This window comes from Crocuta crocuta, unplaced genomic scaffold (genome assembly GCF_008692635.1).
Source record: "Crocuta crocuta isolate KB4526 unplaced genomic scaffold, BGI_CrCroc_1.0 scaffold131, whole genome shotgun sequence".
Taxonomy (NCBI): Eukaryota; Metazoa; Chordata; class Mammalia; order Carnivora; family Hyaenidae; genus Crocuta; species Crocuta crocuta.
The window spans coordinates 7,390,233-7,406,801 of record NW_027528977.1 but is presented as its reverse complement, the minus strand read 5'-3'; the positions used below and the strand labels follow the sequence as shown (position 1 = coordinate 7,406,801).

Below are 16,569 nucleotides of genomic sequence, written 5' to 3'. Positions count from 1 at the left end.
GCAGCAGTATGTTTTTACCACCCAAGATGTCTTCACTCTTTTCAACAACCTTAAAGCAGCCCTCAACCACTTCTATAGCAATACTGATGTTAAGAATCTTTCTATTACTCTTCATACAAGGGTTTTTAAATTTCATCCAAGAAAAAAGGAATTTATCAATGAAGCCTCCTCTGGTTGTCTCACAGTATAAGTATCTTGAAATGTTTCTTTTGTGACAAGCAGTTTTTTTTCCATCTTGCAAATGACCTACCATGTCCCAAACTCTTGTTAAATTTTTCATGTATTGTGGAAAATGATTGAAGAGTTCCATCTTGACCTGTTGATATATAAAGAAAATAACTATCAAACTTCATCAAAACAATGGATCATTTGAATCTTATAGATTCTTAAAACTTGAAGTACAGTTTGGGATACTTTAAAAGGAGAGCTAAATTGCAACTACTTCATTATAATACTCACCTGTGCACAGAATGCCATTTAGTAAGAACAAAGGATAATATGAGGTACTAATAATTTTCAGCAGATTATTAGACTTGGTAAGGGCTACAGTTTCAGAATCTGATCACCTGTCTGTGAGGATCGGTATATAAAATAATACTCCAAATGAAGATAATATCTACGGTGCTTCCTGAAGAATTCAAAAAGAATCTCATTTACCCAGATTTCCAAATCACTCAAAGGGTATTTGAATTTGAAAATTCATTCATACCAAACCTAATAATTATTTAGCACCCTGCTCTCAATACTTTCTGGAATAAACTAATCACACAAAGCAGAAACTCACTTGCACTAAGAATCTGCTGTCCGTTTTGTCCATAATATCTGATTTTGGTGAGAGGAGCACTATGTCCCATTCTGAATCTCAGAAGCCGGCCTTCACCTGTGGGACCATCAAATATCCATATCTGCCAAGAAATAAAAAGGTAAGGTTCTTTCACAAAGTGTTAAGTGATCTGCAAGCATCAGATCATCTACACATATCAACTGGCACTGGGTAGTGGTTGCCGGTCTACTGACCCTGGAGAAGCGGCTGGGGAGAGATGAACTGTAACCCTTTCTCACTTCGCTGCAATCATGTAACCTGCTGTGCTTTTTGTTTCATCTATACTATTATGGTATCCATTTTCCTTTCATCTTCTAGGTTTCAGGCTGATACATTAAAACAGGCTTGCAATAACCTCAAGGGTAAATGCCAGGGAAATAACAACAGTAATCATAATACCCTCAGAGCATTGTCAGCACCATTTGTGACAAGAAGTGGCTCTCTATGGAGAAATGTCAGTCCGGCAATTGCTGTAGAATGTGCATTTCTCATTTGATTGATTAACTTTTTGTCTTCCAGATCCCAGAGTCCAATATGGCCACATGGGCTTCCAGCTGCCATTATTGGATGACCATCTGTTATTAAAAATAAAATACAATAAGAAACACATGCAGCATAAAACAACCAAACTTAACAATTCTTCTCTCCATCCCTTTAATCCATAAACAAATTTAGAAAAAAACTATACACCTATAATCTACCCATATCCCTATGGCTATTTGTAACACAGTATTTCACTTATTTCTATTAAGTACATTAACTTGCAAGAAAACATCCACTTGGAAAATGTTGGTAAGCTTCGAAGTATACATTTTAAACATTCTTAACTCTTATCAATAAATAAATGAACGGTTACCTGTACGAAATGAAATTGAAGTAATAGGTCCCCAGTCTTGACGAAACTTCATTAATGTTTCATCAAATTTAATGTTGTGAATGATGACCTGACCTGACATAAGACCAACAGCAACAACATCCACAGCTGGTGCCTGAAAATTAAATTGTTCAACTTTTTATTTTCTTAATCAAAATATCTTCAGTAATCCTTATGTTATGCATCATTACTTATGTAAAAGAAATTATGGAATATCTTCCTGACGATGGCAAAAAAAAAAAAAAAAACCCTACGAAGAATTACCATTCTAGTATACTTTGACTGTTAGTTCATATGGAAATATTTAGGAATGATTTTTCCAAGTTACTTCCCAGCTACAAATCTGGTAGTCACCATCAACTTCCTCATCCCCAAACACAGCTGACTCAGTAAGAAAACAGCCATAAAAGGAATCTGACATATGAAAACACTACACATCAGTGACTGAAAAGAAAACAAAAGAGATACAACTCTTAGAAAGCATATAAAGGCGATATGCATGGCAACATAAAAGGCCAACTATAAAGGAAGTGGACAATTCTTCATCCAAGGAAACAAAAACCTATAAAATATATTAAAAGGCAAAAAGTTTTACAATTAGTCTGTTCTAGCTCTAATATTTTATGAATATAATCTTCATGTTATACAATGGTCTTATATATAGGCTCTATAATAAGTTTTTCAACAGAAGATCAATGTCCAATGCCACTGCAGAATAGAATCAGGTTAAACATTTTATTAATTTACCATTATGTGACCATTATGCATGAGACTCTGGGGCTACTAAAACAAGTATGACTCCTTGCCCTCAAGGGACCTAACCATCTGATACCTCAGGGTCTTATGGGTAGGCAAAAGCACAGCAAGGTTGATGGTTGTAAGAGAGAATGAAAGAATAAATATAAACTGGGCAGGGATAAGCAACAGATATTTAGAAGGACAAGGGTACACTGGCAGTGTATGTGTCTAATGTAAGATTCTCTGCAGATCTTCAGTCATTCATTCATTCATACATGTTCTGCAGACTCATGAAAACAAAAGGAGTTATTTATGGAAAAGTCCAATTAATGAAATATTAGGATTTGGGTCCCAATTATTCCAAACTACAACTCTCAAAATTCTGACAAATTTCTCTGCATGACGTATAATCTCCCTTGCCGTACTGAACAACTAACTCATCTCCATCATCACCACTCTGCACAAGGCACCAGACTATACGCTTACAAAATGATAGTAAACTGGGGCGCCTGGGGGCTCAGTCGGTTAAGTGTCCGACTTTGGCTCAGGTCATGATCTCACGGTTAGTGGGTTCGAGCCCCACATCGGGCTCTGTGCTGATAGCCAGCTCTGAGCCTGGAGACTGTTTCAGATTCTGTATCCCCTCCTCTCTCTGACCCTCCCCTGCTCACACTGACTCTCTCCCTCTCTCAGAAATAATAAAACTTTATAAAAAATTTTTTCAAAATGATGAGTAAAGACTGTTCCACAGCAACCATAGATTTAGAGCCTAACTCCAGGCAAAAAGATTTCCATAAATGTTGATAGACAAAAGGTTTGTTCTTTTATCAATGACATTTCCAAAAACTACTTTTTAGGGCAATATTAATAAAAATAAACTAGTTTATGTATTTTTATCTTTAGGTCTAAAAAAATACGGTTGATCTCTAAAATGGAAAGATCACCACTACTAACTTCATTTCTTCTTTGACTTAATAGAAAAATACTAACCTGCTGAAGAGCTGTTACTCCAATTTTCCATCCCAGAAATGTATATAGAAGCTTACTACAGGAAGAAAAATAGTTCAAAGTTTTTATCTTTATGGAAACAAAATCGACTGGATGTTAAAAAGCAAAATAATAATGGGTGATATTTAAGTTGTTACTCTGCCCCACACTATTCCAAGTATATATTAACTATTTAATACTCAAAAAACAATTCCATGAGGTAGATATCACCATTATCCAGACAAGAAAGTAAGAAACTTAGTTATGTGAAACAATTAAGCTAAGGTTATGTGGCTAATAATTCAAAGAGCCCAGACAAACCAATTCCAGATCTTATGCCCCATGCTGCTAGTAACTACTATACTATGCCAATTCTTTAAGAAATAGAAAAAAAATACAGGACTAAAAATCATTTTATATTACAAACTATAACAAAAAACCATCTCAGAATGTAGATAGATCTTGTTTTTGTCACTGCAATGTATTTCTAGAAAAATATTACCATAGGGAATATGACACTTCTGTTATATTACTGTTACAGGACAATAGTGATGCTGCTCTAAATTATAGAACCAAGCCACAAATGATAAATAAGGCTATGAAGAAACAAAGATTCTGAAATAGTTACAATGATATTCAATAAATACTAAATCATGTAGTAAATTCAGTAAGTGGGCACAGATTAGTTTACTCAATGATTATCCAAGGAATATTTAATGTACAATAGTGTGTGAACATCACGTAAAGAGCCTCAATATATAACGTAGGAGCAGAGACAATACTTCTGTCATTATCCCCAAGCTGATAAGGGTACGTAGTGAATGATATCTGCTAAACTGAATGAAAACACTGATTTAAAACTACAAACAAGGATAAATGTTAAACCTTTAATAATCTTACTTTCCCTTTCAAATTTAGGAGAGCTTTAGAAAGTACAGTTTGGATAGTCAAATATTTTTGTCTTTTTCATCCTATACAAAGACTGAGCTACCACTTTTTTCTCCATAAATGTTCAAGTAACAGGTAAAGGTATTCAAAATCATTTATCTAGCCCTCCAGCTATACCACTATTATAGTAGATGTTCAACAAGTTTGTGGTTGATCATAAAACTACTTTTACCCTGAAAATGATTCCAAATGTTAGAACTAAATTAATACTGATTGACTTTGCCTTCTCCTACCTTTTCAGTTTATTGAAAACTAGATGCTGTCTAGTGGCCAACACATAAGTATTTTCTTATCTTATGTTACTTTACTAGAGGCTTCTCTATAGTTATATGGATTCTTTAGAGATTAAGGCCTTTAGCGCACACTTTTCAACAGGTATTTATGAAGCTGCCTACCATGTGACAGGACCACATGCCACCTTTCGCCTATGTCATACTGTGAGTAACAACTCCAAAAGTAGGTATGTTTCTAGAAGGCCCTCCAGGTAAACATATAAAGACAGGAGAATTGGGAGACTTAAGTATGCATTAGGGAGTAGTAGATAAGGATAAGATGGGAACCGCCTGTTATATTTTAAAGTGCTTACTTGGATTTTACATTCCACAACTGTAGGCTTCCTTGTTCACTTCCAAGAAGTATTTTATTCAAGTAGGTACTTGGGTGCAAAATTGCAGAAATTTTAAATACCGATTTATCAAAAGTCAATTGCAGGTATTCCTCTACAAAAGTGAAAGTTATAAACAACATGTAATTATTTTTCATATACCCATATATCTACCCTTAAAGTAAATCTACCGTATCAAAGATTTATGTTCTAATATAAATCAAAGACTTACATACTAACCTTTACACATTCCTTGAGAAATTAAACAAATGTGATGAGGAGCAACTTGTAAATGTAATTTAGACTGTCAAAAGTTTTCTAAAACTCTGATATCAGTACTATTAAAAATTTCACTCATTGTTGAATTGCTTTATAGGGATAAAAAATAAGGCTTAAAAAAAGGGATCAGCCTTACTATTTTTATAATCTGATCAAGAGGCAGAGTGAATATTCCAAGCGAAGTGCTTATGCTGAGCTCTTCCATGGAGTGAAAGGCCAAATATCTAGGGAGATCGATGGGCCACTCAAAGATGTAAAAAGTTAAGAGGCAAACCTTGGTGAAACTAAGTGCTTGGTGAAACAGTGCTTCTCATACATTTCCACCGAACATAGCTCAGTACCACTGTATTAGACTATCACAAGTAAGGAACACTGACTCATGTTCTTAGAAAAATATACTTTCCTTTAGATTAGAGGATCTTCAAATTTACTACCATAATCTCCTTTACAGAAATTTGAAATACAAACCAAGAATTACTCAGGTGTAATCATATACCAAAATGCACTCTACAGAGAAAATAATTAACATGTCACTAAATTTGGAGAACTGCAATGGAAAATGTATTAGCTGAGATAAATAGGTTATCAATACTGTAGTTAGCTCAGCTAGCTGACTAAAATTATTTGTACATTTTTTACTTAGAACCTTCTTCCTCATATAAAGAGTCTAAAATGTTTTCTGATTACATGTGAAGCCTGACATGGAAGTTGTGTTTACATAGGTTTTTAATTTTAGCTACATACTATCCCCCAAAATAATGCAATAATTGTCTCAATCTTACCTTCGGAATATATATGCCAAATAATAAGAATGCTGTCAGTATCAACAGAGATAATGTGATCTCCAAAGGGTTGTAACAGATGGATTTCTGCTTTATGACCCTTAAAGGTATGTACTACCTACAATGTTAAAGTTCAAAAGAATTTCATGTTATAACTCATTCAACATTTAATATTATTCATATTAACCAAAAACATGCTAATCCTAAAGATGCTTTTGTTAAGAAATGTGATCCAACTTCTGATTATCCAAGGTTAGATTAATCAGGCATTTTCACCTGCTCCCTCAGCCAGTCCAATAAGGAAGCATCAACTAGAAACACAGAAATGATCTCTCTAGAGCTCAGCCTCCCAACTGAGCTTAGGGAAGACACACACACAGCTGGGTAATTCACCCAATCCAACCAGCACAATTCCAAGCATCCTGAAAAATGGTTACTTTCTAGAAGGCTGACTCTACAAGCTCCATCATCAGCTGACTTCTGGATGAGACAGGGAGGATGGAGCACTTCTGTTTTGACACATAGAGACGTTATCCTTATAGTAACTGCATTCCTCAGGAATTGCAGCCCCTTTTTCCGTGGTTTCAGTTCTCACCAGATTCCAGAAACGCTATTTCTCCTCCTTGTCCTTTTGGCCCTAGAAGTGGTAACAGCTTCCTACCATTAATCTCTAATGTTTTGCCACCCTTACTTTCTCTCTATATGTATTTTCCAGGGAAAGCTACAAACTGTGGTATTTTGTAAAAAAACAAACAACAACATCAACAACAAAAAATGGACATTTTTCCTGACTCTAAAAATCCAATCAAAGTCCCATTAAAGAACTCCGCAGGTAAACTGCCTTCCTTTGCCACAGGCATGATGGAGGACTCTGGGAACAAATGTCAGTCCAAGTCAGACTTTGACAAGTACACTGATCTGAATGCTTGGCTATCTAGGAGGCCGTACTGCCACTTCCCCTTTCATTCTGGACCATCAGAGCCAGGTCATCTCTCAAGGCAGTTTTTCCAGAACAAACTTAGAAACCAAATGAAAGATTAAGAAAGGACTGTTCCTCACCAGTGTAGAAAACAGAGAATCTAGTTTTCTCTCTATAGAAAACAACCACTTCGTTCTTAGAAAAGGAGTCATGGGCTGAGTTGTTCGTAATGAAAAAAATCAATCCGTATAAAGCAGTGGCAGAAATAAAATGAAAATATGACAGTCCAAAACCTCAGGGATGCAGCAAAGGTGCTATAAGAGAGAAGTATGTAGCAATCCAGGCCTTCCTAAAGAAGAAAGGTCTCAAATATACAACCTAACCATTCACCTAAAAGCATTGAAAAATAACAGCAAAGGAAGCCCAAAACAGCAGAAGAAGGGTAATGATTTTAGAGCAGGAATCAATGACAGCAAAGTCAAAAAAATAGTAGAAAAGATCAGTGAAACCAGGAGCTGGTTCTTTGAAAGAATTAAAATTGATAAACCCCTAGTAGGACTGATCAAAAAGAAAAAGGAAAGGACCCAAATAAATAAAATCACAAATGAAAGAGGAGAGATCACAACCAACACCACAAAAATACAAACAATAAAGAGAGTATTATGAGCAATTATATGCCAACAAATTGGGCAATCTGGAAGAAATGGAAAATTTCTAGAAACATATAAACTACCACAACTGAAACAGGAAGAAACAGAAAATTTGAACAGATCCATAACGAGTAAAGAAATTGAATCAGTAATAAAAAAATCTCCCACAAAACAAGAGTCCAGAGCCGGATGGCTATCTAGTAGAATTCTACCAAACATTTAAAGAAGAATTAAGTCTTTAAGCTGTTCCAAAAAATACAAATGGAAGGAAAACTTCCAAACTCATTCTACGAGGCCAGCATTACCTTGATTCCAAAACCAGACAAAGGCCCCACTAAAAAGGAGAATTATAGACCAATTTCCCTAATGAACATGGATGCAAAAATTCTCAAGATACTAGCAAATCAAATCCAACAATACATTAAAAGAATTATTCACCAGGATCAAGTGGGATTTATTCCTGGAATGCAGGGCTGGTTCAATACCCACAAATCAATCATTGTGATATATCACATTAATAAAAGGATAAGAACCACATGATCTTAATAGATGCAAAAAAAGCATTTGACAAAATACAGCATCCTTTCTTGATAAAAACCCTCAAGAAAGTACAGATAGAAGAAACATACCTCAAGATCATAAGGCCATATATGAAAGGCCCACAGATAATATCATCCTCAAAGGGGGGAAACTGAGAGCTTTTCCCCTATGGACAGAAACACAACAGGGATGTCCACTCTCACCACTGTTATTCAATACAGTGTTAGAAGTCCTAGCCTCAGCAATCAGACAACAAAAGAAATCAAAGGCATCCAAATCAGCAAGAAGGATGTCAAAGTTTCACTCTTTGCAGACTACATGATTCAACCAAAAAACCACTACAACTGATATATGAATTCAGCAAAGTCACAGGATATAAAACCAATGTACAGAAATCTGTTGCATTTCTATACACCAATAATGAAGAAGCAGAAAACAGAATCAAGGAATCAATCCTATTTACAATTGCACCAAAAACCTTAAGATACCTAGGAATAAATCTACCCAAGGAGGCAAAAGATCTGTACTCTGAAAACTAGAGAACAGTAAGAAATGGAAATACATTCCATGGTCATGCATTGGAAGAATAAATATTGTTAAAATGTCAATACTATCCAACATAATCTACATATTCAATACAATACCTATCAAGATAAAACCAGTATTCTTCACAGAGCTAGAAAAAACCAGTCTAAAATTTGCATGGAACCAGAGAAGACCCCGAATAACCAAAGTAATGTTGAAGAAGAAAACCAAAGCAGGATGCATGACAATTCTGGACTTAAAGATGTATTACAAAGCTATAATCATCAAGACAGTATGGTACTGGCACAAAAACAGATATATCAATCAATTTAACAGAATAGAGAACCCAGAAATGGACCCACAAATGTATGGCCAACTAATCTTTGACAAAGCAGGAAAGAATATCTAATAGAAAAAAGGCAGTCTCCTCAGTAAATGGTGTTGGGAAAACTAGACAGAGACATGCAGAAGAATGAACCTGGACTACTTTCTTACACCATAGACAAAATAAACTCAAAATGGATGAAAGAACTAAATGTAAGACAGGAAGCCATCAAAATCCTAGAGGAGAAAACAGGCAACAACCTCTTTGACCTCAGCCATAGCAACTTCTAACTTGATAGGTCTCTGGAGACAAAGGAAACAAAAGCAAAAATGCTATTGGGACCTCATTAAGATAAAAAGCTTCTGCACAGTGAAGTAAACAGTCAGCAAAACTAAAAGGCAATGGAAGGAATAGAAGATATTTGCAAGTAACATATTGGATAAAGGGTTAGTATCCAAAATCTAGAAACAACTTACTAAACTCAACACCCAAAAAATAAACAATCCAGTGAAGAAATGAGCAAGAAACATGAATAGACACTTTTCCAATGAAAATATGGCTAACAGACACATGAAAAGATGCTCAACATCACTCATCATCAGGGAAATACAAATCAAAACCACAATGAGATGACACCTTCTATCTGTCAGAATGGTTAACATTAACAACTCAGGCAACAACAGATGCTGACATGGATGTGGAGAAAGAGGAACCCTTTTGCCCTGCTGGTAGGAATGCAAACTGGTGCAGCCACTCTGGAAACAGTATGGAGGTTCCTCAAAAAATTAAAAATAGAACTACCCTATGACCCAGCAATTACACTACTAAGTATTTATCCAAAGTATACAAAAATTCTGATTTGAAGGGACACATGTACCCCAATGTTTATAGCAGCACTATCAACAATAGCTAAAGTATGTAAAGAGCCCAAAAGTCCACTGACTGAACAATAGATAAAGAAGATATGGTGTATATATACAATGGAAAATATTACTTGGCAATCAAAAAGAATGAAATCTTGCCATTTGCAATGACGTGGATGGAACTAGAGTGTATATTATGTTACGTGAAATAAGTCAGAGAAAGATAAAAAAATGATTCACTTATATGTGGAATTTAAGGCAAAGAACAGATGAACATTGGAGAAGGGAAGCAAAAATAAGATAAAAACAGAGAGGGAGACAAACCATAAGGAACCCTTAAATACAGAGAACAAACTGAGGGTTGCTGGCAGGTGGTGGTAAATGGTGACAGACATTAAGGAGGGCACTTGCAGGGATGAGCACTGGGTGTTACATGTTAGTATGAATCTCTAAATTCTATTCCTGAAATCATTATTAGACTATATGTTCACTAACTTGGATTTAAAAAGAGAAAAAAAAAAATCTCCTGGGAAAGAATTTTCAAAAGCATTTTCTGAGTCCTACCCCACCCAAAAATACAAAGTAGAAAGCTCAGGAGATGGAACCCAACTGGGTGGGAAAATTTTGAAGAAGCTGCTCAAATAATTCCAATGTTCAACCCTGATGAAGAAAACTGAAGTAACAGTTTTAACTAATTTTGAAAATTTGATAAAATCAACTTTCTCTTCCTCCAGAAAAACCCAATAAATGTTTAAAATAAAAGGAGTACATGTCCAGAGTGTCCCAGTTGAAGAACAACAACATTAAAGTTCCCTCTGCTTTCATGGCAATTAACTATTGACTGCAAAAACACATTTAAAATAGTTCAGGGATACAAACCTCTTTATTACGGGCAAATGCAGAGAAAACATTCCCATAAGCAGCAAAGACTAGCCTCCCATCAGCTGCCATACAGCAGATATCCTGTGGGACAGAGTTACCTAGGTAAAAGGAAATATAAAAGAAATAAGAAATTGTAAGATCTTGGCACAGAGAGAAATCTCAAGTATACATATACCATTTTTCATGGCTATAATTAAAAAATATGTATGTATGTGTAGATATATGAATAAAATCTAATAATCAGTATAAATTTGACTTGAATGTTATTTTACATTTCTAATAACTACCAGACTGAGAATATTAAATCACCTTGATCTTCCCTAAGAGAAGTAATGTCTAATATTTACAGACATAAAAATATAATCCTAAAGAAATGAAAAGCTTTTTGAAGTTATTAGGAAAAAATTCACACTTCATATAAAAAACATGGCAGATAGTCAATGTAAATGCCTTCAGGAACATCACATTTACTAATAATTCTAGCAAAATTTTTAAAGTAAATCAAGACCTAAACCCTATTTAACTCTATGCTTTGGAAAAACCTCAGAAAAATTCAATATGATACCCTACATCCTGAACCTTTAAATGAACAATACGGTATCTACTCAGTCTTCTCCAAGGCAAATATGCCTATACTCTCTAGTCATTTCTCACACATTATGATTTCTTCACCCCTCTCTATCATGGTCACATTGGCCTTTTCTTTTTATTCCTTGCTTTAGGGGCAGGAGAGTTAGAATATAGATGATTGTATTTTTCATGCTGCACATTCTACTGTAAGATTTCATTCCCAGGGCATCTGGGTGGCTCAGTCTGTGAAAATGTCTGACTCTTGATCTTGGCCCAGATCGTGATCTCAGGGTTCGTGAGCTTAAGCCGCACATTGGGCTCTGAGCTGACAATGCAGAGCCTGCAGGGGATTCTCTCTCTCCCTCTCTCTCTACCCCTCCCAGTACATGTGTTCACTTGCTCTCTCTCAAAATAAATAAAACTTAAAAAAAAGATTTCATTACCTGAATACTATTTTCATAGGTTTATCATTCACTTTGTATTTGACTTAGGTTATAGTGTCCTTCTATAATCTTTTTAAAATTTTAAGTTAATCAGACACATACACTGGGTTCCTTGTAGCTCTCCTTTGTTTGTGTTACAAAGTTCACATTTCATGGTTATACTACAATCTCTCAGCTCTGGCAGGCCCTTTGTTCTGTATAACAGTTTCCAAAAAACTAAATATTCCTTCCATTGGAAGGAATATCAAAACGTAGGAAAAGGGAAAGCTCTTCCTTACAGTGGAAGCAATGATGGAATCCAAAAATCACTATTTATTTATTTTTAATATTTTTAATTTATTTTTGAGAGAGAGAGAGACAGCATGAGCAGGGGAGGGTCATAGAAAGAGGGAGACACAGAATCCAAAGACAGGCTCTAGGCTCTGAGCTAGCTGTCAGCACAGAGCCCAACGCGGGGCTCGAACTCATGAACTGTGAGATCATGACCTGAGCTGAAGTCGGACGCTTAACCGATTGAGCCACCCAGGCGCCCCCGAAAATCATTATTTAGTAATCATCATTCTAATAACTAGTTAAGGCAAGAACCATCACTAAGTGATAAAAATGGTGGGTAAAACTTTCAAGAGTAACATGATATTTACATAGTCTCACTGTATGTAACCACAAGATACTAATTACAAAGGGTAAAACTTTAAAATGGAGCCTCCTGACAAGTGTCACCTTAATAAAATGATAAAAGCCAGGAACAGAACTAACTACATGTGCCTGCTAATAAATCCACTGAGAATTCTACGTTATTTCTTTGTTATTCTTGCAATAGTGCATACCCTGAATCTAATCATGAAAAAACAACAGAAAAGGTCAAATTGAAGGACATTTCTAAAAAAATAATTGGCCTACCCTCTTCAAAAATATCAATACTGTGAAACACAAAGTCTAATGAACTATTCTAAATTTAAAAAGACTAAAGAGACATGACAACTAAATGCAACGCCTGATCCCATCCTGAATTCTTATTTTTTAACTATGTAAGTTAATCAGAAATACACAATGAATTTCTTATATATTCTGTAAGTCTTAATGTCAAAAAGTTAATATTTTTAAAAGACACTAAACATGAATAAATTCAGGATAAAGTTTACTTACTTACTGCCACCAAACTAAGTTTCTGAACCTGTTTTAAAAAAGAAACAAAAATGATCAAATAGATTATAATTGCTTTTGTTAATGAAAATTTAATACTTGAAAACTAAGATATAATCTCATACATAAATTTGCTATGGTATCTTTCTTTGAAAGTATATTTACTGACTGTAATTTTTCATTATTAGGAAGGCTTATATTTTTGACTATTTCATCAGGAGTTGGGAAGGAAGGGGAACATAAATGTTTTCTATAAAGGGTCATATAGTAAATATTTTAGAGCTTTGCAGGCTATGGTGGTCTTTGCTAAAACTATGCAACTGCTAATAAAACTTGAAAGCGACCACATATAACATGTAAACAAATATGTACAGCTCTATTCCAATAAATTTTATTGATGTATGCAGAAATTTGATTTTCATGTAATTTTCATATGTCATGATATATTATTATTTTTATTTTTTCCCCCAACCATTTAAAAATGTCAAAACCACCCATCTATGAAGCATAGAGTTCAGTGGGGTACTAGTGGAAATTCAAATCTCAGAGATGCTAGAATCCTAAGACTGAAAGGGCCACTGGGAGATCAAATTACATATTCTGTATTTCTTGAATGTAAACACACACAGGTCTCCATGTCATGCCAGAATTTAATTATATTGCATTCTACTACTGTGCAAAGTTTACTTGGAAATCATTATAAAATAATAAAAATGTCACAAGCCTGGCTTGCAGGCTGTAATTAGCTGATCCCAATCTATGGTTACTGATCCAACACTATGACCTTGACAAAATTAATCAATCTGTTTCTCAAATTCCTCTTCATCTGTAAAATAAGAATTAAAATAGTTACCGGGCACCTGAGTGGCTAGTTGGTTAAGCAACTCACTCATGATTTGAGCTCAGGTCATGATTTCATTGTTCACTGAATGGAGCCCAACTTCCTCACTGTCAGTGCTGAGCCCACTTGGGATTCTCTCTCTTTGCCCCTCCCCTGCTAGTATGCCGGTGCGCGCGTGCTTTCTCTCGCTTTCTCTCTCTCTCTCCCAAAATAAATAAACTTAAAAAATAAAATAAAAAAGGTACCTGCTTTAAACATTCAATTCTGTTGAAGGCTGTTACGATATTCAATATATACAATTTGTTGATGGAGCCAGTCATAATTAATTTTCAATAAATGTTAGCTGCCAATACCAGCACCATCTCCATTTTGGGTATGGCTCTCACTTTCCTCGTCCACTAACTCAACCGGCTACCAACAACCACCTCTTCTTGCTACTAACCCATTTGCTTTACATGAACCTTCAAAGCATACAACTTTACAGCTCAATTTCCAGGAAAAGTGCTTAATTAACACTGGCTACTATCATCCTGATCATAAAGAAAAGCTCCCTGCTTTCACAGAGCATACATTCATTTGGAAAGATGAAGGAAAACAGTAAACAGCAGCAAAAGACTATGACTGATGAGAAATTAAAGGAGGAAACCACCACTAACAAGCAGGAAGGCCTAGGACAAATAATTTCTGAGACTGTTTCCTAGTTTTTTATATAAGGGTGCCGCGGGAAAACGGTAAACGATACATGTCTCGCAAAGTGCTGCAAGGCTTAGACTAAGAAGCACGGTATGAGACCCTCAAATGTTGGTAGAAAATAGATGCTCAGAGGAAGTTTAAGGAAACCAGTTTGCTATCAAATGTGAATAGTCCTCAAAATAATTAATCCCATCCCTTCCAAGTTCTTCCAATGTATTTTAGTCCGAATTTCTAATCCAGCGTGTCAGAAATTGCACAATAAAATGTCTTACAAGTTTTTCTCGTTAAGAGGGGGCAGAAACTGGTCTTTTTTTTTTTTTTAATTTTTAAAATGTGTTATTTATATCAGAGAGAGAGAGAGAGAGACAGTGTGAGCAGGGGAAGGTCAGAGAGGGAGCCACAGAATCCGAAACAGCCTCCAGGCTCTGAGCTAGCTGTCAGCACAGAGCCCGACACCGGGCTCGAACCCATGAACCGTGAAATCATGACCTGAGCCGAAGTCGGAGGCTTAACCGACTAACCACCCAGGGTAGAAACTGGTCTTAATCACGTTTACATCTTCAAGAGAACATGAACAGCTATTTACTGAACAAATATATTGCTATAAAACTGAAACGTTCTCTGGTACTTTTCCCCAGCTGGGAGCCTCCGAAACTCGCCCCCAGCGGAATGCAAGGTCTACAACAACACGTGGATATGAAGCCGTGATGAAACAGGACAGGTAAGAGGGAAGAGACGGCAGGAAGGGAAGCCCTTGATCAGTGGGGGAGGAGAGCAGGACTACCCCTAGAGAGAACTGGGGGCCGAGGAGGGTGGCTCCCGGGAAGCGGCCAAAGGAACAAGTCACTCACGTCATAGGTGTGGAAGCTCTTGCCCACGCATGTCGTCACATAGAATCGGCGCTTCAGGGCACTGAACCGCACCACGTGTGGAATGTCGTTGCTAAAAAGCCCCAAAGCCCGGAACCCCGCAAACAGCGCGCTGCTGGTTCGACCTCCGGCCCCACCCTCCATCGGTACTGAGGTCCAGGCTCCTCTGAGCTTCAGTCCGGATGAAAAACTGCGGCCCGGCCCTTCACCGCCTCTCGTGGCACAGCTCTTTGCCCGCTCTACATACTCACAAGAGCTTCCGGCTTCCTCTGCCAATCGGTTAGCGGACAATGCTCTTGGTGCAGTTGAAAAAGAACTCCCATCGGAGCTCGCAGGGGACGCGCAACTTTGGTTCCGCGGGTAGTTGTCTTCAGTGTTCCAGAGGTGGCTCCCCAGGTCTGGTGGGGTTGGAAGAGAACTGGAACAGGACCTTGGAGGAGGGGGAGCGGCAAGGGAAGAGGAACCAATTACCCTGACAGTGAAGGGAGACCAGATGTAGTCTTGACAAGAGTCAAGTAAAACGGGCAGTTATAAAATTGTATAAAACCATGAGACTATGGAGAAAATCTGAACACTGGTTGGTTATTTGTTGATATTAAGAAATTATTTTTAATTTTTATATGTGGTATTAGTATTGTGATTATACTTTTAAAGATTCTTTTGTAGATAGATATCGACATATTTACGGATGAAGTTATATATCTGGGGATTTGCTTTCAAAATAACTGGGGATGAGGTGCAGCATTTAGATGAAATAGAGCTGATAATTGTTTAATCTGGGGATTGGGTATTTGAGAATTCACGCTATTATCCCTATGCTTCCGTATAAAATTGAGATTTACAGTTATACAAAGATTTTTTTGTTTGCTTTTTACTAAGATTGTTTACAGTAAAAAAATTGTAATATTAATGTGTTATTTTAAATCTCTGACTGATGGAAATATGTAAAAATGATTTTAACTACAAGATAAGCATTTTTAAGAGTTTTGTAAATTGTATGTAATGCAGATGTTGCTTTTATAATAAAAAATAAAAACTAAGACGTCTGTATATATTGACAGTTTGGGAAGAAAATTTTTAAAAGTCTTCAGTCTTTACAGTTCACAAGCCCTTGACACCCATTATTTTAATATAATCCTCAAATTAACGCTGTTGATTTAGGGCAAATATTATATTACTGTTTTATAAATGAGGAAACTGGTTCATTGGGGTTAAGTGGTTTGTACAAAGTTCTGGGATTATTTAGCATCCAAATCCAGACTAGCACTAGG

The 16,569-nt window shown here is 36.2% G+C and overlaps 1 protein-coding gene across 1 annotated transcript in view; it reads right to left on the bottom strand.

The window, feature by feature from the left end:
- WDR36 (WD repeat domain 36) overlaps positions 1–15,552 on the bottom strand; it is a 43,859-nt gene extending 28,307 nt beyond the window's left edge. Inside the window, exons 1-10 of the mRNA XM_077757171.1 lie at positions 15,281–15,552; positions 12,899–12,926; positions 10,737–10,837; positions 6,036–6,153; positions 4,957–5,089; positions 3,426–3,480; positions 1,680–1,812; positions 1,223–1,398; positions 785–905; positions 251–316 (exon numbers count right to left, since the gene is read on the bottom strand). Of these exons, the coding sequence (XP_077613297.1) occupies positions 251–316; positions 785–905; positions 1,223–1,398; positions 1,680–1,812; positions 3,426–3,480; positions 4,957–5,089; positions 6,036–6,153; positions 10,737–10,837; positions 12,899–12,926; positions 15,281–15,442 (1,093 nt within the window). The 5' untranslated portion in view covers positions 15,443–15,552. The remainder of the gene's footprint in view (positions 1–250; positions 317–784; positions 906–1,222; positions 1,399–1,679; positions 1,813–3,425; positions 3,481–4,956; positions 5,090–6,035; positions 6,154–10,736; positions 10,838–12,898; positions 12,927–15,280) is intronic.
- Positions 15,553–16,569: the final 1,017 nt, after the last annotated feature.